Source organism: Natator depressus, chromosome 8 (genome assembly GCF_965152275.1).
Source record: "Natator depressus isolate rNatDep1 chromosome 8, rNatDep2.hap1, whole genome shotgun sequence".
Lineage (NCBI taxonomy): Eukaryota > Metazoa > Chordata > Testudines > Cheloniidae > Natator > Natator depressus.
The window spans coordinates 49,009,206-49,035,118 of record NC_134241.1 but is presented as its reverse complement, the minus strand read 5'-3'; the positions used below and the strand labels follow the sequence as shown (position 1 = coordinate 49,035,118).

The 25,913-nt window shown below is 47.4% G+C and overlaps 1 protein-coding gene across 1 annotated transcript; it reads left to right on the top strand.

Moving 5' to 3' along the window:
• The first annotated feature begins 1,744 nt into the window (after positions 1–1,744).
• On the top strand, positions 1,745–25,913 carry KIAA0040 (KIAA0040 ortholog). The gene is made up of 2 exons (XM_074962184.1): positions 1,745–1,867; positions 22,397–25,913. The coding sequence occupies exon 2, from the start codon at positions 22,506–22,508 to the stop codon at positions 22,827–22,829; it is 324 nt and encodes a 107-aa protein (XP_074818285.1). The 5' UTR covers positions 1,745–1,867; positions 22,397–22,505; the 3' UTR covers positions 22,830–25,913.

Genomic DNA, 25,913 nt, shown 5'->3' with positions numbered 1-25,913 from the left:
TAGATGTGTGGTTATCCTCCCTGGGATACACTATGCTACGTACTCTATAACTGTCTTTCTGTACCTCCGCTGGTGCTCAGTTTTCACCCTGTAGCCTATCGGCTGTGAGTCTTGGTCATTGTTATTAAATGGCCTCTGTATGTCATTCATCTGCTTGGGCAGGCAGAAGTTAAAGGTCCCAAGCCAGGTTCTCAAACACCAGCCTCCACATTAGGACCTGCAAACTCTGGATGTAAATAATTGCCAGTGCAATTTTGCACCAGCAATGACTTGCAGCCACAGTTCATGTCATTCAGACACCTCAGCCCCGACAGCACCCACAAACCAGTGGTGGACCTAAAGCTCTTAAACTGTGGGACAAAATTCCACCTGTGTTTATTAGTACCCACAATATTGCAGGTGCAAAAACAAAGTCTTGATAAAGGCCAGACTGAAAAATATGACCCCCGGGGTACTTTCCAGCCACCCTGGTCTTCTGACCAGCGTTTCTCCTCTCTCTCAAACTAGCACCACTCTCAAGAGCCAGGGGCAGGCGGGGGCTATTTGTACCTGCTGCCAAATTTCCTAACACACAGCCACTCTCATTGCTGGACAGTTTGAGCTCAGGTGCTCTGAGAGTAGGCAAAGGAGGCCTGAACCACACAGGTCTCTCTGCCATGTGGTTTGAAATGCTTGCATAATATCCCTGAGCCAGCTGATAAGGCTGGCCACACACAGGTCAGTCCCATTCTTCCCTATCAGCGATCTGATTCCTTCGCCCCTGCGGTGTTTGTTACCCGGCTTGTTCTGTTAATAATACAGTACCTTAGTCAGGGAAGCAGCTACCAGATCTCTCTCCACATTAGGGTGTGTGTATCTTTGTGAGGGGGTATCTGTATGTGTACGCACTGGTGTGTCTCTCTCCCTGTAGCATGTGTCTATGGATAGCACATCTGTGTACGTGTGTTGTGTATGCTGTGTGTATAGCGCATGGCTCTGTGTGTCATAGTGTGTCTCTCTGCCTGTAGCGTGTATCTGTGAATAGCATGTCTGTGTACGTGTGTTGTGTATGCTGTGTGTACAGCGCATGGATCTGTGTGCGGTGTGTGTCTCTGCTTGTAGCACGTGTGTCTGTGTATTGTGTATGCCTGTGTGTATAGCATGTAGCTCTGTGCATGGTCGTGTGTCTCTCTGCCTGTAGCATGTGTGTGTTGTGTATACCTGTGTGTATAGCGCATGGCTCTGTGTGTAGTGCTGTGTATTTGTGTGTGCGTGACTCTGCATACCTGAGAGTGTGGGTCTCTGTCTTCCCGGTTGCATGTGCACCTGTGGCTAAGACGTGCCTGTTGCCTTGCGAGATAGCATGTGCCTGTGTGGTGTGGGGTGCGTCTGTGTGAGGCCGTGGGTTTTTTTATGTGCCTCTGTGCAGCTGGCCTCAGGTCTCTCTTCCCGCAGCATGTGCGGACAGGTCGCCCATGGGCCAGCGCCTGCACAGCGTGTCCCGTGGCGTGGGTGCGAGGGCGGCGAACGTGGCCGGAGGGCGAGGTGTCCCCCCAGTGGCCTGGGCCCTGCGTGGCTCAGAAGGGCCGGGAGTGGGTCGCGCGTGGAAAGCCGCCGTGCCGGGGAGAGGGAGCCAGCGCGAGCAGAGCTGAGCGGGAAAGCTCAAACAGGCCAGGGCGTGAGCCCCGGGGCCGGCCTGAGCCGGCAGTCGCCCCAAGTACCGCGGGGAGAGCGGGCTGGGCAAGGGGCGGAGCGCTGGGAGGCCGCTGGCAGCAAACATCCCGAGCCGTCAGCTCACCACTTCCTCTGGCTGCTGCGAAACTTCTCAGGCGGCGGCGGCGGCGGCGGCGCGGGACTGTGGCAGGGGCAGCGCCCCGGGGAGCGGCAGGTAAATTGCTGGCGGCCGTGCCGGGGCGTGTGGACGTAGCCGCGGGGCGCCCTCCCCGGTCCCAGCGCGGGGTGCTCCGGGGAAGCGACTCCCCGTTGGAGCGCTTGGTCACCGCGCCCTGTGCACACAGACGGCGGGCTGGCGGAGCGAGCAGCCTGCTTAGCCCTGTTGCTCTGGGACCCCTTTTATCCAAGGCGCGCTCCCGGGGCCGGGCGGACATCACCGGGAGCTAGCTAAAGTACTGTTCTCCTTTGGCTAAAGGGAAACTGAGGCACGGCAGCGGCGCTCAGGGGTTTCCCTGAGGTCCCCAGCGCCGGAACCCAGCACGTAGCCTGAGCGCCCTGTCTCGGATCTGTAAACAACACTGAACTTATGCAGCGGGCGCCAGCACTGTGGTCCAGCCCATAGGGCACTCGATTGGGAGGCAGGAGAGCTGGATCTGCCATTGGCCTTGGCGAGTGACCTTAGGCACATTACTTCACCGCTCTGTGCCTCAGTTTCCCCACTCCATTTGCTGGTCAGCTCTATTCCACTATAAAATCTTTGGGCCAGGGACTGTGTAGGGTGCCCAGCATGATGGGGCCTGGAGCTTCATTAGAGCCTCTGGCTGCTACTGGAATCCAAGTAAATAATAAGAAGCTGCTGGTGCTCTGGATTCTGCGCTGTTATTTAGCTGTGAGCTTGGAAAGAGCCATGCACAGGAGAGTCAGAAAGTGACAGCTGCCTTTCCTGAGCACGGTACTGGGAGGGTGGGAGGTAGGTTAGCTTCATTGTTAAAGTGGCACATGCTGAACCTCTCAGCACAATTGCCCTTGTTTATAATGAACAGCTCCGGGGTTCCTGACTTGGTATTGCCCTGGAGCTGTCTCCACTATGAGCAGTTCAGACAGCAGGGGACACACCCTCTCCCCTCTGTGAGCTGGCCAAAGGGTCTCCTCCTAATTCCAACAGGAGTGACACTGTATCCCCCATATCCGCCTGGGCCCTTCTCCCATTCCAGTAGCTGGAGCTGAGAGAGGTATGGAAACTGACATGAGCTGTGAAGTAGAGTTTCTTTCTAAATAAAATTTCTTGAGTTATAAAAGGCAAGGGGGATCTCTCCCAGACCTCAGATGCCTTTGCTGGGAGCTGAGCCTGGTGTAACAGGAATCTTTGACCCACAGTTATTACAAACGTTCTTTACATTGGCTGTGCCAGTCAGAGGACCTATCTGGCCTAACCTATATAAAGGACACCAGCCTGCTGTCCTGCAGGGATCCTAGTTCAAGACTCAACTCATACTCAGGTTCTTTGATCTTATCTCTCGACTTTGAGTAAGGCTTTTGATACTATCTTGCATGACCTTCTCATAAAACAAACTAGGGGAAATGCAACCTAGATGGAGCTACTATAAGCTGGGTGTGTAACTGGTTGGAAAACAGAGAGTAGCCTTCAGTGGTTCACACTCAAGCTGGAAGGGCATATCGCAAGGGGTCTCATAGGGATCAGTTCTGAGTCCGGTTTTGTTCAATATCTTCATCAGTCATGTAGATAGTGGCATAGAGAGTACACTTATAAAGTTTATGGATGACACCAAGCTGGGAGGGGTTGCAAGTGCATTGGAGGATAGAATTAAAATTCAAAAATGATCTGGACAAACTGGAGAAATGGTCTGAAGTAAATAGGATGAACTTCAATAAGGACAAATGCAAAGTACTCCACCTAGGAAGGAACAATCTGTTGCACACATCCAAAATGGGAAATGACTGCCTGGGAAGGAGAACTGTGGAAAGGGATAGAGTGGTGGGGGGGTTTATAGTGGATCACAAGAGAAATATGAGTCAACAGTGTAACACTGTTGCAAAAAAAAAAAGCAAACAAACACTCTGGGATGTATTAGCATGAATATTGTAAGCCAGGGGTTCTCAATCAGGGCATATGTACCCCTGGGGGGTACACAGAGGTCTTCCAGAAGGTACAATAACTCCTAGATATTTGCCTAGTTTTACAATAGGCTATATAAAAAGCACTACCAAAGTCAGTACAAACTAAAATTTCATACGACTTGTTTGCTCTATATACTATACACTGAAATATAAATACAATATTTATATTCCAACTGATTTATTTTATAATTATATTGTAAAAAGGAGAAAGTAAGCAATTTTTCAGTAATAGTGTGCTGTGACACTTTTGTATTTTTATGTCTGATTTTGTAAGCAAGTAGTTTAAGTGAGGTGAAACTTGGGTAGGCAAGACAAGTCAGACTCCTGAAAGGGGTACAGTAGTCTGGAAAGGTTGAGAGCCACTGTTGTAAGCAAGACACAAGCAGTAATTCTTCTGCTTTACTCTGTGCTGGTTAGGCCTCAACTGGAGTATTGTGTCCAGTTCTGGGCACCACATTTCAGGAAAAATGTGGACAAATTGAAGAAAGTCCAGAGAAGGGGTAACAAAAGTGATTTAAAGGTTTAGAAAACATGACCTGTGAAGGACGACTGAAAAAATTGGATTTGTTTAGTCTGGAGAAGAGAAGACTGCGGGGGTGGGGGTTGGGGGGAGGAGAAGACATAACACTTTTCAAGTACATAAAAGGTTGTTTACAAGGAGATGGGAGGTAAATTGTTGTCCTTAACCTCTGAGGATAGGACAAGAAGCAATGGGCTTAAATTGCAGCAAGGGAGGTTTAGGTTGGACATTAGGAAAAACTTCCTGTCAGGATGGTTAAGAACTGGAATAAATTGCCAAGGGATGTTGTGGAATCTCCGTCATTGGAGATTTTTAAGAGCAGGTTAGACAAACACCTGTCAAGGATGGTCTAGAAAATACTTAGTCCTGCCATGAGTGCCGGGGACTGGACTAGATGACCTCTCAAGGTCCCTCCCAGTCCTATGATTCTATGCTTCCTGGAATGATAGGGGCTGGTCACACTGTGAAGGCAAAAGTGTGTAGGCCCTGTCCAAGGGGGAAGAGGATGGGGATGGGGATGTCTGGCTTCCATTTCTGAGTCCCCCCGCACTACAAAATTTCATTCCCAGTTTACAGCACTGGTGTTCAGGGCAGAGTTTTGTGACATAGTGCTGGACATGCCAGAGCCCAGGCTGCACTGGTGCTTGCATTTATGGCTAGCAGCAGTGCTGCAGAACAGATACAAAACATTGTGTTGACCAGGCCTCTGGGGCTGATCCGGGAGTAGCTTGGTGCACCGGAGAGGTGCAGCCATCTCTAAGCCAGGTCATTCATGAAGCAGAGGCAGGGCACCTCAGGCTCCCAAAAGGAGGCTGGAGAGAGACTCGAGAGTTGGGAATAGCAGGAGCAGGGCTGCCAAGCCTTCAGCCAATCTGAGTGGCTAAACACTCTTCAGTGCTTTAGGGTTTTGTTGATGAAAATCTGCCTTTTCCCCCAGGGTACTGGAACATGGGTCAGAACAAGAGCTTTGCTGAGCATGAGGATTTCAGTTCACAGGGAGTCACAAGATCTAGCGATGGGGCTGAGCCATACATTTTAGCTCCAATGTTGGGGGTGGGTGCAAATCCCAAGGCTGCTGGTTCCAGCCAATCTCTAGTTAGAACTTTTATTGTCAGTTTCACACAGACAATTCTCAGAAAGGAGTGATGCCCCACAGCTCCAAGCAATATTCAGCCAAAGCCTCCAAGATTCACAGGGCTGCCACCTCAAATCTTCAAGCAGCCCAGGCTGCCTGGAGAATCTTCCCAAAGGGCTTGCGAGCTTTGGTAAAGCATACAGCAAGCCCAGTCTGAGTTTCAGATCAGTCAGAAAGAAAAATGTAAGCAGAGGAGTTGTGCCAGGTTGATTATACGGCTTTTACAGAGATCTAGCCAGAGCTCACGAGAGCCATCAATTAAATATAGCCTGTGTAGAAACATGGAACCTATTCAAATCACCAGAAAAGCTCTCACAGACTATAGGAAGGAATCATCCCTGTACAGAGATCAGCTAGTATCAAATAGGATCATCAATGCTTATTAGGGCCCTGCTCCTGCAATAAGCTCCATGCAGGTGAATCTCTGCTGGATTGGAGCCTCCAGGCCACGAACAGGAGGTACTAGATACACATGGGGATGGTATTTTATAGCATATTGTGAAGGATAGACCATTTACTAAATCTCATTTTAGAAGTAGTTTTGGACAAAGTTCATTAATAACATTATGAGCATACAAAGTCAGATGGGAACAGTATCATTTTATTGTTGTTTGAATGATTATAAAAAGGGTCAAATTGATCATTGTTCTTTAATTTTATTGCACTATCAGTATCTACATACATAGATTGTGTCTGGGCCTGTGCATGCTTCTATGGTTAAATTTTCAAAATAGTTTCACTTTTAATCTCATGTTTTTAAACATTCATAACTTGCCAAATCATTCACCTTTGGGGAGAAAATTATCTACGCTTGGCTTCTGTCTGATTTTTTCAGAGGGGCAGGGGAGGGAAATTTGATCAAAATCCCTTGAGCCGTTTGTGAGCTCTGGAAGAGTGAAGGGAATATACTATTCACCATTTCAAAAACATCCTAACCAGGCTTTCTTAGGTAATGTTACAAGGAAACCGGCTGAATGTGAAACTTGCACTGAGCATGAGTAATGAAACATTTCCTTAAGTCTGCAGATATGCACTGAAAAATAGCCCCAGTACATAGGTGTGGCAAGTTAAGTCCATGTTGGTCCAATCAAAGAACTTGCAAGTGTAACATCGACAGACCCTGGTTGTTGTCGGGCAGGATCGAACCAGGGACGTCTGGAGCTTAGTGCATGAGCCTCTACAGCATAAACTAAAAGCCAACTGGCTGTTACCTAAGGCTGTAGAGCAGACTCATTTTCCCTCTCTCTCTTAAGTGGTCTTGGTGCCACTAGATGGGACAGAACACCACACCCAGAAGATGTGGGTGTTATCCAAGCTCTTCTGGTGAAGTCAGCAGAGCCATGTACCATGTTTAGTCATTTTGACCCCTGAAAAGGGGAAGGAAGGGAATACCACCAGATCAGAATGCTAGCGCTTTGCACCAGTGTAACGGTGCAGCAGGGCAATAGAGGTTAGGCCTTGTCTACGTTAAGAAAACGTGCGTCAGTGCAAGTGCATTGATCTGGCCTCGTCTATATAGAGACTTAGTATGTGGCAAGCCAGGATGTAAATCTACAGTGCTCTAGCCCACTACATACTAACTGGCCACATGAAATCTGCTACCATGCCCCAAAAGTTCTGTAGTGCGCTTTGACCTTTTAGTACACAGTAATAGGGCCCACACGGTCAATGCACAACAAGCTAGTTTGTGTAGATTTACACCCTGGCTTGCCATGGACTAAGTCTCTGTGTAAACAAGCCCTTACACTGGTGCAAACTCCAAATGCAGGCAGGTTGTTCTCGCACAAAGTGGGACACATAGTGTAGCTTTTTGATAAATTACCCAATTGGAGTATGTAAGTCCCACTTTGGGGCAGTACAGCCCCCCACATCTCCATCATGGGTTTGCAGTCGTGTTAACTACATCCATGCAGTTACACCAGGGCAAAATTTTTCTTAAATGTAGGCAGGCTCTTATATGTATATATTTCAGAGAGTCACAGATTCCAAGGCTAGAAGAGACCATTGTGAATATCTAGACTGGTCTCCTGTATACCACAGGCCAGAGAACTTCTCCTGCTCCCTCCCCCAATTATTTCTAGAGCAGAGCTTTTAGAAAAACAGCCCATCTTGATCTAAAAATGGTCAGTGATGGAGAAGAATTCATGATGACCCTTGGTGAATTGTTCCAGTGCAGGGCATGGAATTGCTCAAGCCATTACCCTCCAGATTTTAAGTTTTCTATTTTCTTCCAATTCCCCTCCCTTAAAAACAGCTACCCACCTCGAGGACATTAAATATACAAAGTGTCAGCATTGTGAGAACAAGCACTCAAAAGTCACCATATTCCACAAGTTAAAGCCTCAGTTCTGCAAAGGAATCCAGACAAGCCTGCGAAGAGTCCCGGTGAAATGAGACATAAGAGCATGTCTGAATGGATCAATTTGTAGGATCAGGGCTTGAGGTTGCTGCAGTCCTATGAACTTGGCCACATTACACAGATGTAGTGCTTTCCAGTCCTTTTCCCATTGTTCAGTGTAAATCTTAAACTTCTTTTTTAAAATATATGTTTACTACAAAATATACAGGATGTGGCCAACTCGTGTTGCCGGAACAACTTTTATAATTTTAAATTTCCTGACACTTTTAGTGCTTGATCTTGCAACCTTTGCATAGTATCAATGCTAATTATTTTGGTTTTGTAGGTCCAAGTTGTCAAATGAAGATCTCTAAAATTAGATGCCTAAATCCACATTGAAGTACCTAAATAAGTGACTTGATTTTCAAAGGTTCTGGGCACCTGTCGCTAACATTAACTTTAATAGGAGCTGCAAGTGCTCAGCACCTGGTGGGGGGGGGGAGAAAGAGTGTCACATCCTTTATTTAGGAGCGTAACTTTAGACAACTAAGTTTGACAATTTATATACAAGAGACAAAAACACAAACATGTCCTATTGATACATCAAGTAGATGCCTAAAGCTCTGGTTGCAGCAAATTCTTCAAGTTACAACAAACTTTTCTCTGACTCATTCCTATTCCATGCCTAGTGCCGGGAAAGGGTCATTATAATGCACTCATTTCTCTCTTCCATAACTGCTTTACAAGTGAACTAAGTGGCTCTCCTAAAATCAGGGCTCTGATTGCATTTGCACAGTATCTGCTTGTACCATCCTCAGCTCTAATCAGTTCTGACACCCTCCCAAAAAAACTCTGACTATCCAAATGAATCAGTCCGTAGCGCCTCCTCCTATTCCAGCCCTGAGCACTCAAGAGACAGCTCCTCAGTCCCAACTTGCAGCACCCTCTGCTCCTCCAGACGTGGGCCTGGAGCACCAGAAGAAAGTCAGTCACATCAAACTTCCCTGCTCGTTTGAAAGGTTCATACGCGGGGCTCTGTGCAACAAACCCCTTCTGGCTGAATGGGGGTGTAGACTAGTGAGGCAAACCCTTCAGCATCCTTACTGACAAGGCTGTTTGTGATCTGAGCGTTGCCAGCTCTAAACTGAAATTTCATAGCTAGGGATGCAAAAAATTTTCAGTGAGCCCCCCCAGTTATTGCACTAACAATCTTCATCTACAGAGCAAAAGGCAACAGGGGCCCTAAATAATCATTTAAAGTTAGTTGTGTATCAGACTTAACTGAGGGTCAGATTGGGACTCTGGCAACAAGGCCTTACAGGTGTGGAAAGCCCCCCTACTGCCCTGGGCCAACTACCTGTGTTCCTAGTAGCTGTGTGAGGAGAGAACTTCCGCCTCCACCTCCCACAATGAATCACCAGCACAACTGAGCAGGCACAGAGGGTGGAAGTTATTTACACCTCACCAGATCCAGGGCTGATGCATGTTACTTCCCCTTCAATTAAGGGGGAGAACCACAATGTGGCTTGTGGTCTGCTCCTCAGGCTGCACAGCTGTGCACTGCCCCTTACTCAGGGCTTGTGGCAAGAAATTAGGGTCCATTTGGGCTAGACATTTTACACACACGTTAAGAGTCACGTTCAGTTTATTCAGCTATGTTTTAAAGGGGAAAGACAGCCATGGCAACATTATAAACAGCTCTGCTTTTCTGTAACCAAGTAATTACAATTTAAAAAAGAAAATTGCAATCCCTGTGACAGGGTCAGGCCAGATGGCTACAGGAGAGTGATAGAAGGTAGGTATTAGCCCCAGATTAATCAGATCCCTTTTCCCTGAGTTAGATAATGGGCGGTTCCAGAACAATCAGGAAGTTGCTGGAACCAATTAAGGCAAGCTAATTAGGACACCTGGAGCCAATTAAGAAGCTACCAGAATCAATTAGGACAGGCAGGCTAATCAGGGCATCTGGTTTTAAAAAGGACCTCACTTCAGTTAGTGAGGTGTATGCGAGGAGCTAGGAGCAAGAGGTGCACAAGAAGCTGAGAGTGAGTAGGTGTGCTGCTGGAGGACTGTGAAGTACAAGCGTTATCAGACATCAGGATAAAGGTCCTCTTAGGGATGGCGGAGAACCCAGGCCTCCCCTCTACTCTGAGTTCCAGGCCAGGGCCCTATGGATTGCTGCTGTCTGTAGTGTCTCCTGTGACAGCTACAACTCCCTGGGCTACTTCCACGTGGCCTCCTCCCAACACCTTCTTTGTCCTCACCGCCGGACCTTCCTCCATCTGGCCTGACCCTGTCACACCTCCTTAAAACTTTCAAGACAGTAAATATAAAGCATCTTGATGCAGGAATTAAAATATACATCCTGTTTTGTCTAAAATTACTTTTCTTGTGGAGTAGAGTATTATGGGAGTCTGACTTCCCGTTTATGGATAAATGGCACTATAGCTTCACACACACACAGAATATCCAGACAAAAACAAGATATTCTGTTTGTTTGTTTTTCAGATTGATTACTATTTTTTTTTTCAGTTCCACAAGGATAAAGTCAATAGGGAAATACAATCAGTTCTAAAAATTATTTACAGGAGCCTCTGGGGGGTGGGAGAAGGGGATGAGTGTTGGGATTTTAATATTTTAAACAAGAGACTCTCACATTTTCCCCCGTGATGCCCCTGTGCAGGAGGGTGGGAATCTAGGCACTCCAGGGAGACAGTGTTGTCTAATAGATAGGGCACTGGTCTAAGACTCAGGAGACATGGGTTCTATTCCCATCTCACCCACTGGTGTGCTGGGTGACCTTGGACAAGTCATGTCACTCTTCCGTGCCTCAGTTTGCCTATCTGTAAAGTGGGGGTGTTGAGACGACTCCTTTGTGAAGCACTTTGAGATCCACGGACGAAAAGTGCTATATACGAGCTAGGTATCATCATTCATTCGTTTTTCCTATTTAAATAAAAAAGGCTCTTTAACAATAATCAAGGAGAGAGGCACCAAAATTGACTGAAGCAACATTTTGCTGCAAGTATTCATTCCCTATTGTAGCTTATTAATGTTATTTATTGTTTCCATTACAGTAGCCCTAGAGGTCCCAACTGAGATCACAGCCCCATTGTGTTCAGCCCTGTACAATCACAATGTACTGAGGGAGTCTCTTCCTCTAGATTTTGGCCCACTGAATTAAATCCAGCTCCAGCCATTTAGGCCTTCACCCTGAAGCAATGGGTCTCGGGTGCACGCCTACAGTTAGGCCTGTAAAGGGTGCACCAGAATCCACAGATGTACCTTGGGTCTATGCCAGACAGGTACGTAAATCCAGATCTGGTTTTTCCATCACTAGGGGCTACTGCCACCATCCATCCCCAGTAGCACAGAAATCTAGGGTGGGATCTTTGCCCAGTTCCAAGTGAGCAAACAGACAGAAGGCAGCTTCGTCTACAACTGCCAGAGGGAAATTCCAGGCTGGATATTTTTGCCCTCCCTTCCTCAACACCCCATATATGGTAGTTTTCCTCTATAGTCTCCTTCTTACCTTGGGCGAGGTATGGGCTGTGATGGAGTGGGCTGTGTACACACGTGTGCCAGTATGTATGGCACATGCGGGGCATAGTGTGCACATGTGTGGGGAGGCATGCAGTATGCAGGTTTTGGCCAGTTTAGTCCCCTCTATAGAACCTAGTAACTGGGGTTGCCCTGTTGCGATCCATCTGGCTTTTGCCAGTAACCCATAGGCGTTGGAAGGCAAGTGGGGACAGTGCATGCCCTGCAGGGACACATGGACAGATACAGGTGTCTAGCTCCTCTCAGTTAGCTTTGCCAGCCATTCCAGTTGTGACACACTGCCTTGGTGCTAGAGGGAAACCCTCCCCCAAGCTCTTTGGGGCTGACGCAGCTCCACTTTACCACCACCCTGCATTGCCAGGCTGTGACACTTCCCTCCCGATGGGAGGGTCCCACAGTAAGACGCAAACATCAGGCATGAAAGTTTGTCCAAAAGGCTGCCCTCGGCCGGATCGTGTCACGGTAAAAGCTCCTCATGGCTGGAATGCAGGGAGGAGGAGGAGTGGTGGCTGGGATGGTGTAATCTGTCTGACTATAGCCTCCTTAGCAACAGTCACTCCACTTGGCAACCCTCGAGGCTGGAAACCGGGGGAGTAGTTGGACACCAGCCTGGTTTGCCTTCTTTTTTCAAATCCTGCTCTACCCATTGCATACTGTTTAATCCCTAGTTGATGTGCTGTGATGCTGTCCACATGCTATACGCCGCTTCCTGCAGCGTAAAGGATCCAGCCCCACTGTGACAAGGGGCTATGGTCATTGTCTGTGGACAAATGAAGGCCAGTTGTGTATTTGTCAGCTAGTCAGTCCACCCAGCCACAGGTGCCCACAGACACTCTGTCTGCTTGGCTAGGGTACATGGGGTGACGTGTTGATTTGGGAAATGCTGCTCCTGAAAGCTTCCAGAAGTGATATCGCTAAGTGAGCCAATCACATTGTGCAAGGCCGTGATGCACTTGCTCCTGGAGGCAATAATAGCTTTCTATGTGCCAAGGTGTAGCAGCAGGGCAGGTGGCCTCATACTTCTACAGAGCCTAAAGAGAGTGTTTTCAGTGTAGCCTGTCTTAAAACATTAATGAATTAAGCCTCATGATCCCCTTGTGGGGTAGAAAAGTAGCACTATCCCCATGTTACAGGTTGGAAACTGAGGCACAGAGCAAGTAAGTGACTTGTCTGAGGTCACAGAGCACTCAGTGGCAGAGGTGGGGACAGAACCCGGGACAGAACCCAGATCTCATGGCTGCCAGATCATTCTCCCCAAAATCTTCTCCCCCCTAGTTTTCTGGCCTTTCTGCTTGTGACCCCAGCCACATCCAGGCATTACAGAGTCACGTGCAAATAAAGCCACGTGGTTCAAACATGATGTCCTTCACCACATACAGATCGGGTTTGGGTTGGCATCACATAATACACCTGCTCTCAGGGACCACTCAAAATGCAAGCAATTAGGGTCAGGAGAGTGCAAACGCCCTTCCACCCATGCTGTCTTGTGCCACGGCATGGGTTTTCCTCCTGCTGCTGCCTGTGAAATACACAGACAGAGGGCACCACCTCAGAGAGCCAACTCTGCACCAGAACAATGACATGGGGCTTGGGGCCAGGATTCAGTGTCAATGATATTCATCCAGGGCCAAAGCATCACAGAGCATTTGGGTTTGTATGCAGTTAAAGGGGGTAGCTTGCCTAAGTTGACATGGGTCATGAGAAGGCCAGAATCAGGGGACACTACCCAGAAGAATTAATTCCCATCACAGACTCTAGCCTTATACTGATATAAATTATAACCAACTGCTCCAGGTGGATGCTTCCTGTCCTTTTTAGGGCCTTAAGAGTTACACTGTTTGAGGGGGATAGGTCGTCAAAAGAGGAGCCTGGTTGTCCACTGAATGCTGAGTAGAGCTGGCTGCAGTTTTTCCATGCAGAATTTTTTTTACACACACGTCATTTTTAATGAAAAAATAGTGTTTTGTCAAAGCAGAAATGTTTGCTGGAACTGTCCATTTCTGATTAAATGGGGGTGGGGGATGTTGAAATACTCAAACTGTTTCAGTTTTCAGGTTTGTTTTTTTTTTCCCTGTTTTCAGCAACCAGAACCTGAAGATTTCAGCCAAAATTGACATTTAAAAAAAAAAATTGGCTCCACATTTTCAAGTCGTCAAAAACCAAAACTTTTTGAAATGCTTCTGTTTTGGCTGCTGAAAATGGATTTAAAAAACACAACAATATGCCACCCAAAAAAATATGTAGAAAATTTAGGTGAAAAGGATAAAAAAAGTTTGTTTCATCATAATCTGTTTTCATTGTTTAAAAAAATCAAAACCATTTCTCATGCAGCTGTAATGCTGCAGTGTTCTGAAAATCCAGCTGCTCCCACTGGGATACTAACAGCTAAGTGCTGAGCACTTTGGCAAAATCTGTCCCTTGTTTTGGAGTTTAAATAAGATCTGAGCTCTTTTGAAAATCTAGCTTCCTCAGTGGGTGCTGAGCCCTTGAGAATTTGTCTCTTGGTTTTCTGTGATTCAGCAAAGAGACATGACCAGGAATGCATCATGGATCTGGATTCCAGACAGTGTTTAATTTCCCAGGGGCAGAATTTCTAAGAGCAGACTTCTTCATTCTCTTTCAGGCCACGTAACGCACCATGCCTGCTGCGGTAGTGCAAAATGGCAGGTCTGACTTGGTGGAGAGTAGGATGTCACTGCGGGCGGAGGGTAGCAAAGGACTTACCAGGGTGCACCCATGGCCCAAACTGCAGTGGACAGCCCTATTTTAGGCAGACAAAGATGCTCTGTGACAGATTAACACCTCCCGCAAGGGTGTCACATCCTCCCTGTGGCCAGGCAGGTCAATGAAAGACTGGAGCATACATCAAGAAGGGAGACCATACATGTTGAATTACTATTTAGAAAAAAAAACAAACAAACAGAGCCCAGGCTTTGCTGTTCATTAAAACAGAGGATGTGACTGCAAATCCAGAGCCCTGGGCAAGTAGCAGCATCCATCCACTAATGAGATGTACTGGCCAGATGTACTAGCCAGCACCACAGACACGAGCAAGAGGGTAAAACCTTGGGTATCGTTGCTTGTGAGAGATACAGAAAGGGTCAGACAGCAATAAATGCCGCCCACAACAGGAAAACAGCAATACAAACATGGGTCCTTTAATAAACTAGGGTCCCTGGTGATTCCCAAAACAAACACCACAGCAGAGATCTCCCATAATTTAGTAGTTGTAGAACACAAGTGGAGTCGAGATAACCGGGTTCTGTCTCTACCACAGACAGTGTGTGAGCGAGGTCTGATTGTCAGAGGAGGATTGCAAGTACAACCCCCACTGAAACCTCCCAAGTTAAGTGTGGGTGTGTTTAAGGCATCCATGGTTGAAAGATATGGACCTGCTCCTCTCTATAAAACAGGTATTCCAATAACTCACCCTGCCTCCCAGAGAGGCTGTGGGACTTGAGTTGTTAATGCAGGCCAAGACCTTTAATAAATAACAATACTTAGCTTTCATATAGCGGTTCTTCAGCCAAAGCTCTCAAAGAACTTTCTAACCCTTGAGTGGAAAACACTAGGTAAGCACAAGTTTCGATTTATTAGCCCCTAAGTCACCTGCCAGTTCTCCTAGCAGGTATCCGACCACAATCTCAGCATCATCCTTAACCTGGTCACGTCTCTGGGGAGACAAAGCCTCCCAAAGTACCGCCCTTTCAGACAGCTCAAACCCATAAGGCAGGGGTTCTCAAACTTTTTTTTTGCTGGGACCCTCTTTAAAAAAATATTTAAAGCTGTGACAACCCACCCCCATCCCATGCTACCCTTACTTCTGCACTGCTGCTGGAACGGGGTGCCTCGCCTCCCCCCCCCCCAATAGTCTTATGACCCCCTTTTGAGTCAGGACCCCCCATTTGAGAAACACTCCCATAAGGGCACCACCTCATGCAGCCCCTCAAAGGGCTTTGTTAGGTCTCTGGGGAGGCCGAGTGTGAACCCAAGAGGCGGAGCCAGCCCTCTGACCTTGCCCCTAGAAATAGGTATGCTTTTCTGAGGGAACCTGCAGGTCAGCAGCACCTCGCACTCTCCCCCAGGGAAGGAAACCTTACACGAGGCCACAAAAATGCTGCTCCTTCCCCTCCACAACCCCACCCACTTCTTGCAACAATTGCGAGGTGAGTCACAACAGCTGCATCATCTGTCAGGCTCTGCACTGGATCAAAGAGATGTGCTCACCCCACCGCATTTTCTGACACTCTTCTTCAAGTGACTTGAGCCTGAGTGAAAGGTGCCTCTCTAATACTCCTGGAGACTGAGATCCTCTGTTAATGTAGCCACAAGGGCGTGCTTCTCCCACCTACCTACCTCCAGGCATACTCCAACGCCCACTAAGGTCCATAGAAAGACTCCCACTGATTTCAGTGGGCATTAGATCAGGCCATGTGCACCTCAGGCCATGACCTGCTGGGATCATCTTGAGTTGGGAAGAGAATTGAGTCTACAGCTCATCTCCTGACCTCTCTGCTGAGCCTGCCCACCACAGCCTGCCCACCATATAGGGGCTGTGACCCAGACACTTAACCACCATGGCTGGGTAGATGTTACTACCCTCCCTCAGCCAGCCAAACAGGCATCAGTCAGTAGCAATGTTCAGTCACCACTAATCTAGACCTGAACCAGTGACCTGGTGATTAAAGGCTTTGTACCCCATCCAAGCCCACCTGGAGCCCAGCTACTGTCTGTCAGCTCTAATCTGAGCAGCCTTCCATAGAGCTGGCTACCTGCCAAGTTAGACCAAGTAGGACAGCACTAAACTAGCAGCAGGACAAGGGGTAATAAAAAAATAAAATAAACCCCACAATTCCCTAGGCATATTGGGGGATGGGACCATATTTACCCCTCCCTCCCACACACACACACACACACACACACACACACACACACACACACAACCATTCACACATTCTGAGCAAATGCACCTCTGATTGAGAACCACTGGTCTATGTCCCCATGGGGGTACACAGAGGTCTTCCAGGGGATACATCAACTCATCTAGATATTTGCCTAGTTTTACAACAAGCTACATAAAAAGCCATAGTGAAGTCAGTACAAGCTAAAGTTTCATACAATGACTTGTTTATACTGCTCTATATACTATACACTGAAATGTAAGTACACTTTATTCCATTTGATTTATTTTATAATTATATGGTAAAAATGAGAAAGTAAGCAATTTTTCAGCAATAGTGTGCTGTGACTTGATTAAGGACTGAGAACTGGTTAAAAGACAGGGAACAAAGGGTAGGAATAAATGGTAAATTTTCAAAATGGAGAGGGGTAACTAGTGGTGTTCCCCAAGGGTCAGTCCTAGGACCAATCCTATTCAACTTATTCATAAATGATCTGGAGAAAGGGGTAAACAGTGAGGTGGCAAAGTTTGCAGATGATACTAAACTGCTCAAGATTGTTAAGACCAAAGCAGACTGTGGAGAACTTCAAAAAGATCTCACAAAACTAAGTGATTGGGCAACAAAACGGCAAATGAAATTTAATGTGGATAAATGTAAAGTAATGCACATTGGAAAAAACCACCCTAACTATACATGCAATATGATGGGGGCTAATTTAGCTACAACTAATCAGGAGAAAGATCTTGGAGTCATCGTGGATAGTTCTCTGAAGACGTCCATGCAGTGTGCAGCGGCAGTCAAAAAAGCAAACAGGATGTTAGGCATCATTAAAAAAGAGATAGAGAATAAGACAGAGAATATCTTATTGCCCTTATATAAATCCATGGTACGCCCACATCTTGAATACTGCGTACAGATGTGGTCCCCTCATCTCAAAAAAGATATGCTGGCATTAGAAAAGGTTCAGAAAAGGGCAACTAAAATGTTTAGGGGTTTGGAACGGGTCCCATATGAGGAGCAATTAAAGAGGCTAGGTCTTTTCAGCTTGGAAAAGAGGAGACTAAGGAGGGATATGATAGAGGTATATAAAATCATGAGTGGTGTGGAGAAAGTGAATAAGAAAAAGTTATTTACTTGTTCCCATAATATAAGAACTAGGGGCCACCCAGTGAAATTAATGGGTAGCAGGTTTAAAAGGAAGTTCTTCTTCACTCAGCGCACAGTGAACCTGTGGAACTCCTTGCCTGAGGAGGTTGTGAAGGCTAGGACTAGAACAGGGTTTAAAAGAGAACTGGATAAATTCATGGAGGTTAAGTCCATTAATGGCTATTCGCCAGGATGGGTGAGGAATGGTGTCCCTAGCCTCAGTTTGTCAGAGGGTGGAGATGGATGGCAGGAGAGAGATCACTTGATCATTACCTGTTAGGTTCACTCCCTCTGGGGCACCTGGCATTGGCCAATGTCAGTAGACAGGATACTGGGCTGGATCGACCATTGGTCTGACCCAGTATAGCCATTCTTATGTGACACTTTTCTATTTTTATGTCTAATTTTGTCAGCAAGTAGTTTTTAAACGAGGTGTAACTTGGGGGTACATAAGATAAATCAGACTCCAGGAAGGGATACAGTAGTCTGGAAAAGTTGAGAGCCACTGAAATAGATGGTGATTTTCTGGTTTGGCCACCAAACCAAAAATCACACACAAAAATTCAGTTAGTTTTGAACCAAACTTGACTTTTTTTCGTTTCTCTCACCGAAACGAAAAAACATTTTGTTCGGATCAAATGAAACTATTAAAATGTTTATTCGAATTGACATTTTCAGAACAAAAATGTTGAACCACTTTTTTTTTTTTTAAATGAAAAGTTGAAACTAAATGTTTTAACATTTCCCCCAGAAAAAAATTCAGGTGTTTTTTCAGCCAAAGCTATTCACTTAATTCAACTCAAATTTGTTAAGCGTTCCCCGGAAAAATGCATTTTTCAGTGAATAGTAAATTCACCCCCAAAAAATTAGTCCAGCTTAACTGCTGGGACCTCGGGAACTAATCAGGGTGAAGACACAATCCCTGTGGAATCACTTGAAAGCAGGCCTTGTGGATTCATTCACAACTTGGCCATCACCCATACAAAACATGATGGTAATGACTAAAAGGTAAGAGTTGGACCAGGAGAGGCAGGAGCAATGCAGCACATTGACAAGGGGGAAAGCGGTCTGGGCCGCTGCCAAGAATGCAGTGCTCTGCTGGTTATGTGCACAGCTAGGGGAATGCCATTGTTACGTCAGCCTCTGTTGAAACTTGTATAGTGGGAGGTGAACCATTATCCACAAGAAACCTCGACTGTGAGAAACACTTGGTTAAAAAAATAAAACGGAGGGCTGCAGGTGGCTCGGGGGACAAGCAAGGGGCTACAGAGCCTTTAACTTCAGAGTCACAAGTTGAAATCTAGCGCTGGTCCGCATAGGCTGAGCAATGTTGCTATCTAAATGCTGTAGGTGTGTGCGCGGGTACACTACAATCTGAGTGGTGATTGCAACTCAGGGAGGCAAACCTGGGCTAGGTTTACCCACACTAGAATGGCTAAAAAAATAGCAGTATGGATGCTGTGCAAGCCCACTGGAACCCTGGGGGGGCATACTTACATTGCTAGCCTGCGTTACCACTTCCATGCTGCTGTTTTTAGCTGCCTTTCTACCTATCCTGCAATCACACCTTGGACTGCCGCACAAACGTACCGTGTGGTAGTCGGTATGCTGGAGGGGGCAGCCCACTTTCTGGTCCTCATTATGGAAGCCACCCTCACAGTCTCAGCCCAGAGGTGAACTGTCAAGTGCACTGTGTAGGCAGTACTCAAAGCTCACCACAAGCACCTGTCATGCCTAACCAGGGTTGAGGCATTGTGGGAAGACTAGAGACTCCCAGCTAAAGCCTCACCAACTTCTACCCCAAATGCAAGGCGCACTTCCTTGACCTGCCTTCTCCAGCCTCAAACACAGAGCTGCATGTACTTTAAAAAAAACAACAACAACACAACACACACCTACCAAAACAAACACTGCACCACACATACAGTTCTCTGCTGGAGAAAGGAGGAGAAAGAAAGAATGACCCACACACAACAAACAGGAGTCATGTCATGTCATGTAATGACTGACTGGAAGGTGCTCAGACACTACCGTGTTGAGGGCAGCATAGGAACCTGAACAGAATAGAACTAGCACCTTGCATTAAATTTCCTTTGCAAGAGATCATTGTAAAAGCAAGTGAAGAATCAGTTTGAAAGTGTCCCTCCACATCTGCATTATTTACTATCGCTCCACCATTTCAATTTGTTTTTCCAGCCACGGACACATGCTACCCCTTTTCTTAGGGGGCAGTGGCCCATACAGACGTACAGCCCAATAGTCAAGGTAGGAATGAGCAAGCCTCAAAAGGTTTCAAGAGTCAGTCCAGATAAAGCACTCACACATTTGGATAAGTTACAGAGTAGCAGCCGTGTTAGTCTGTATCCGCAAAAAGAAAAGGAGTACTTGTGGCACCTTAGAGAGTAACAGATTTATTTGAGCATAAGCTTTCGTGAGCTACAGCTCACTTCATCGGCTGCATTCAGTGGAAAATACAGTGGGGAGATTTATATATACAGAGAACATGAAACAATGGGTGTTACCATACACACTGTAACAAGAGCGATCAGGTAAGGTGAGCTATTACCAGCAGGAAACCTTTTGTAGTGATAATCAAGGTGGGCCATTTCCAGCAGTTGACAAGAACATCTAAGGAACAGTGGGCGGGGGGGGGGGGGAATAGTTTTACTTTGTGTAATGACCCATCCACTCCCAGTCTTTATTCAAGCCTAAGTTAATTGTATCCAGTTTGCAAATTAAATTCCAATTCAGCAGTCTCTCCTTGGAATCTGGTTTTGTAATTTTTTTGTTGAAGAATTGCCACTTTTAGATCTGTAATCGAGTGACCAAAGAGATTGAAGTGTTCCCCGACTGGTTTTTGAATGTTATAATTCTTGACGTCCGATTTGTGTCCATTTATTCTTTTACGTAGAGACTGTCCAGTTTGGCCAATGTACATGGCAGAGGGGCATTGCTGGCACATGATGGCATATATCACATTGGTAGATGTGCAGGTGAATGAGCCTCTGATAGTGTGGCTGATGTGATTAGGCCCTATGATGGTGTCCCCTGAATAGATATGTGGGCACAAGTTGGCAACAGGCTTTGTTGCAAGGATAGGTTCCTGGGTTAGTGGTTTTGTTGTGTGGTTGCTGGTGAGTATTTGCTTCAGGTTGGGGGGCTATCTGTAAGCAAGGACTGGCCTGTCTCCCAAGATCTGTGAGATTGATGGGTTGTCCTTCAGGATAGGTTGCAGACCCTTGATGATGCGTTGGAGAGGTTTTAGTTGGGGGCTGAAGGTGACAGCTAGCGGCGTTCTGTTATTTACTTTGTTGGGCCTGTCCTGTAGTAGGTAACTTCTGGGTACTCTTCTGGCTCTGTCAATCTGTTTCTTCACTTCAGCAGGTGGGTATTGTAGTTGTAAGAATGCTTGATAGAGATCTTATAGGTGTTTGTCTCTGTCTGAGGGGTTGGAGCAAATGTGGTTGTATCGGAGAGCTTGGCTGTAGACAATGGGTTGTGTGGTGTGGTCTGGATGAAAGCTGGAGGCATGTAGGTAGGCATAGCGGTCAATAGGTTTCCAGTATAGGGTGGTGTTTATGTGACCATCCCTTATTAGCACCATAGTGTCGAGGAAGTGGATCTCTTGTGTGGACTGGTCCAGGCTGAAGGTGGAATGGAAATTGTTGAAATCATGGTGGAATTCCTCAAGGGCTTCTTTTCCATGGGTCCAGATGATGAAGATGTCATCAATGTAGCGCAAGTAGAGTAGGGGCATTAGGGGACGAGAGCTGAGGAAGCGTTGTTCTTAGTCAGCCATAAAAATGTTGGCATACTGTGAGGCCATGCAGGTACCCATAGCAGTGACACTGATTTGAAGGTATACATTGTCCCTAAATGTGAAATAGTTATGGGTGCGGACAAAGTCACAAAGTTCAGCCACCAGGTTTGCTGTGACATTATCGGGGGTACTGTTCTTAACAGTTTGTAGTCCATCTTTGTGTGGAATGTTGGTGTAGAGGGCTTCTACATCCACAGTGGCCAGGATGGTGTTTTCAGGAAGATTATCGATGGATTGTAGTTTCCTCAGGAAGTCAGTGGTGTCTCAAAGATAGCTGGGAGTGCTGGTGGCGTAGGGCCTGAGGAGGGAGTCTACATAGCCAGACAATCCTGCTGTCAGAATGTCATTTGGATAACTATCTTAATCCTCTCCAAGAAGGAAACCTCATGAGACCAGCCCCTCACATGTATTTCACTGCTTCTGGTCTCCAGGGGAACCCAGAAGCACAGAGCTGTGTGACAAGGAAAACTGGGGTGAAAAATGTTATTTGAACTACTCTGAACTTATTAGATGTTCTAATTAATTCTTATTAGAGCTGAGCCCATAACAAAAGCCCAGACCCAAACATTCCCCAAACTCTGGAAATGCCCATATACAAATGTAGTGTCTCAAGTGCTTATTGTATTCAAAGCAGTACATCCACCTGCAGCTCGGACCCTATGCTCCCATGCCAGAGGTGGGAGTTTGATGCCGGACTCTGGTCCCATTTGCCCTGGCCCAGAAGGGGTCTGGGAATATGGTGCTTTTAGTCCATAGGAGGAGGAGGGGATCCATGGGCATTACTATGCAGAAGTCCTGTCGTTCAGCAGAAGAGTGAGAATGGCCTAGGCAGTGTAAGCCAGCCCCCTCAGAACTCAAGCCCTTCGGGGAACTCGGTAGTTTTAGGAAGACAGCTAGTGTTGGGTTTACACCATTGCTGCGGCCAGTCAGGAATCCTTTGGGACCCTAGACACAGCAGGTTTGCTGGAGGCTCTTCAGCACTGCTGGGCAGAAGGTCTGCATGATTCAGCCCACAGACCAAACATCCCAAACCATTGCCCTTTCGGGAGCTGCAGACTCATCTCTGCAGCTGGCTGAGCGCTCACCAGGTGGCAGGCCCCATGGGCAGCGTTCAAGCTTTGTTGATCAAACGTGGATTTCAGGGCAGCCTCCTGATTTCCTGTTGTTTCCTCTGTCTTCACAGGCACTGACCGGAGCTGCTGCTGGGTTCCATTTGCCTTCCCTCAGGGCTGAACGTCCAGCAAGGGGACCGCACCAGCCACAGGCGGGGAGAACAGGTGCCCAGCCGGCCAATGGCAATGGAGCAGGTCAGCTCCTTCTTTGACTCACTCTGGAATCTCATTCACACCAAGCACCAGGAGGGCATCTTCAACACCGTCTGCCTGGCAGTGCTGTTGGGGCTGCCCGTCCTTGTCCTCCTCGTCCTCCTCGTCATCTGCTGTCACTGCTGCTTCTGTAGACAGCAGAGCAAAGGCAGCATCAACAGCAGCAGCAGCAATGGGCAGGTCCCAGCAGAGAGGAACAAAAAGAGGAAAAAGAAGGGTGAAGAGGACCTGTGGATCTCGGCTCAGCCCAAGCTGCTCCTGCTGGACAAGACACCATCACTGCCTGTCTAGTCGGAGGGACGGAGCCAAGACCCTCCTTCCCAGGGAGCCCTTCTGGCCACGTGCTGCAAGGAGATGTTGTGATGGCTCTGTCTCTTTTGATAATAACTTTAAAACCAGGACTTTCAGGACAAGCCAGACAACTAGTGAGAGCACGGAGACATCACTAGAAGGCACGCAGTCCAGCATATCTTTACATGCACACCCAGAACTGGACTAGGCAGCGTGCTCCAGGACACACACATCCATGTGCACAAGGACGTGCGTGCGCTCACATGTACAAGCATTCACGCAGCTATGAGCCCACAGATATTCACCTTCATGTGCACAACATACCTGCACTCCCATGCAAATGAACCCAATGTCACATGCACAAAGCCATGCGTGCCCAGGGATGTGCACCCCGACAGGCACATGAACATACATGTACACAAGAACATACATGCATGCACTTGAAAACTAACCCACCCTGGCACTCCTCTGCACACGCACGGGCTTTTGCTCCTGCACAGACATGAACACATAGTTACAGCACAATGAAAAGGGTTTTCCTTCACACCCTGGCAAGCTATTGCTTCACAACTCCTGAAGACACAGGTATCCAGCCCACTACTGGAGCTTCCAATGGGGCTTCCTAACCCAGCCCTGCCTTACAGGCCAAAAGACGCTCCTCCAAGGCAGCAAAGCAGCCACCCCTACTGCTGGCAGCCACCCCCATAACAGAGGATGGCAAGAACAGATCAAAAGTGGCACAGTAAGAGACTGAAACCTTTGTACTGGCACTACAAAGCCTGTCTAAGACTGACCTTGGTGCAGACTGGTCCTTTGGAAGCTCGTTCTGCTGCAAGGAAGGTGGCTTCATTTCTATACTGCAGCGAGAGAGAAGACTCCAGCTAATTCTGCACAGAAGCTTGGCTCCAGCATTAGAGTTATTTATTTAATGACTACTAGAAAGGGTTCATTCATGGAACCCATGTATACTAGTAGGCCATGTATACTAGTCGGGCCTCGGAACATTGACTCCATGCAATAACTTAGGCCATGCACCCCCCCGGCACGCTAGACACACACGCAGCCAGAGCCACACTCCCACAGACACACAGGCATGCCCATGTAGCACACCCAGACAGTGGTACACACAAATGGGCACACACAGGGAGTAGCTCCTGCCATCCAGCTGTGCCGCTGGTCCAAGGAGCACTGCAAGGGCAGCTGGCTCTGGAATTCAGCACGAAGACATAGAAGGGAGCCTGAAATCCAGATACACTTCATACCTCCTGCCCACCAAACCTTCCCTCCCGCCCCATCCCGCCCTAAGAGACATTGTCCCAGACAGAACCCCCCCACACTTCACAGAAGTGTCTTCCTCCCACTCCTGAGATCTTCCTCTTCTTCTCAAGCAAGGCAGCTCATCCCATTCCTGCAGCCAGTCAGCAGGCCACAGCCATCTGTGCCCCCTGCTCCACCTTTGACCCCACCCACGCCCTCTTTGACTGCAGTCTATTCCCCAGGGCTCCTGCCTGACTCCTCCCCCTGCATGCACTATTGTAGTTATCATCAAGGTTTATTTAAGTCTCACTTACATGGTTTGCAAATAAACAGAGTGGGTGGACGCCATCATCTTTCCAACAAGCCAGTGCAAGAGACAAATATTTTTGCTCTAAAGGCTCTGTTGGGAACATTCTGCTTTAGTTTATTTTTAGTCTCCAGAGCAGACTACCCAGACAGTTCAGGGAAGCACACAAACCCATCCGGACCAGCCCTGGTGGAGCATGCCAAATGGTACAGCCTCCAGCATGGCAGACTCCTGTGTGGTGACCTCATCTGCAGCAGGGTGTCTCACCCACCCTCCACTAGAAGAGCTCTCTGGCTCTAGGATACCCTTCTGCTAGGGTAAGCGGGCAGCAGGGCGAGCTGGCTGGGGCTTACAGAATCAGCCACTTCTGCTGTGCCCTCAAAGTGCAGCCCAATTTGTCCGACTTTGTGACATCACTTCATGGGGTTTGGCCCTCACTCAACTGTGTTGTTCGGAGCCTCAACCCCAGACGACTCCTCACCCATGCCTTTAAGTAGATGCCATTCAGCTCCTTCATTCACTTCATCTCCATTAAAAAAAAAAAAAAACAGGGACCACCCAATTTCAAGGCTGAGAGGCAACAAATAAGAGTCAGATTTTAGCTTAAACAGCCTTAAGAGAAGCCTGATCCTAGATACCAACTCTCCCTGAACATCTCTGGCTCCCCCACTACCCCAGCTTCTGCTCTGGGATATTTGATTATAAAATTACATCATTTTGGAAACAGAGAGAGAAATAATCTCCTCTCTCTCTCTCTCTCTCTCTCTCTCTCTCTCTCTCTCTCTCTCTCACACACACACAAAACTAGAGCTAGAGGAAAACATAACTGGGGGTACAAGCACTTACTGGCTGGCAGAGAGGAAAATATAGCTAGTTGTGACATGGCTATCTTTGAGCTACAGCTGTTTTGCTCTGCCATAGTTAAAAGACCCAGAAAGGCATCCCGGAAAAATGCTTCCTGTGAGGGCCCTCAACCCTGTCAGGAACAGAGAGTCAGAGGAAAGGGCCGTGTCTGCATATAGGCACTCTACCATGGGCCCAAACCATTAAATCCAAACACGCCCAAACTTTGGGGAAGTTCAAAACCCTACCCCAACTTTATAGCCCTGAGCCATCTCTTTAATGGACTGAACCCACCAGCCCAGAACTCCAGCTCCTGATGACTTGGCCCCATCTCTATCCACTACATACAGTCAAAAGAGCAAAGCTTAGGAAGCTACCTTGTATGAGAGCCATCCTCTTGGCCAATACCAGGGATCGAACCAGAACTGAAAGTGAGAGCGTCTGTAGCTTGAGCTGCAGAATACCCCATCCTCTATGGGTCTGTGTGACACATGCTAACCAGTAGGTTCCATCTGCACAGCCAACAACAAGGCAGTGTCTGATGCACGTTCAGTACACCCTGATAAGGCCCACCTGGGCTCAGGTTCCTACAGCTAGCTCTGCCACTGTGGAGAATAGCCTCTGCCTTGCAGACAGTTCTTCATGTGCATGCATCTGGATTTCAGTATCGGCCTCTT

Excerpts from the sequence above, each read along its gene's own strand:
- KIAA0040 (XM_074962184.1), top strand. The coding sequence starts at position 22,506 with ATGGCAATGGAGCAGGTCAGCTCCTTCTTTGACTCACTCTGGAATCTC.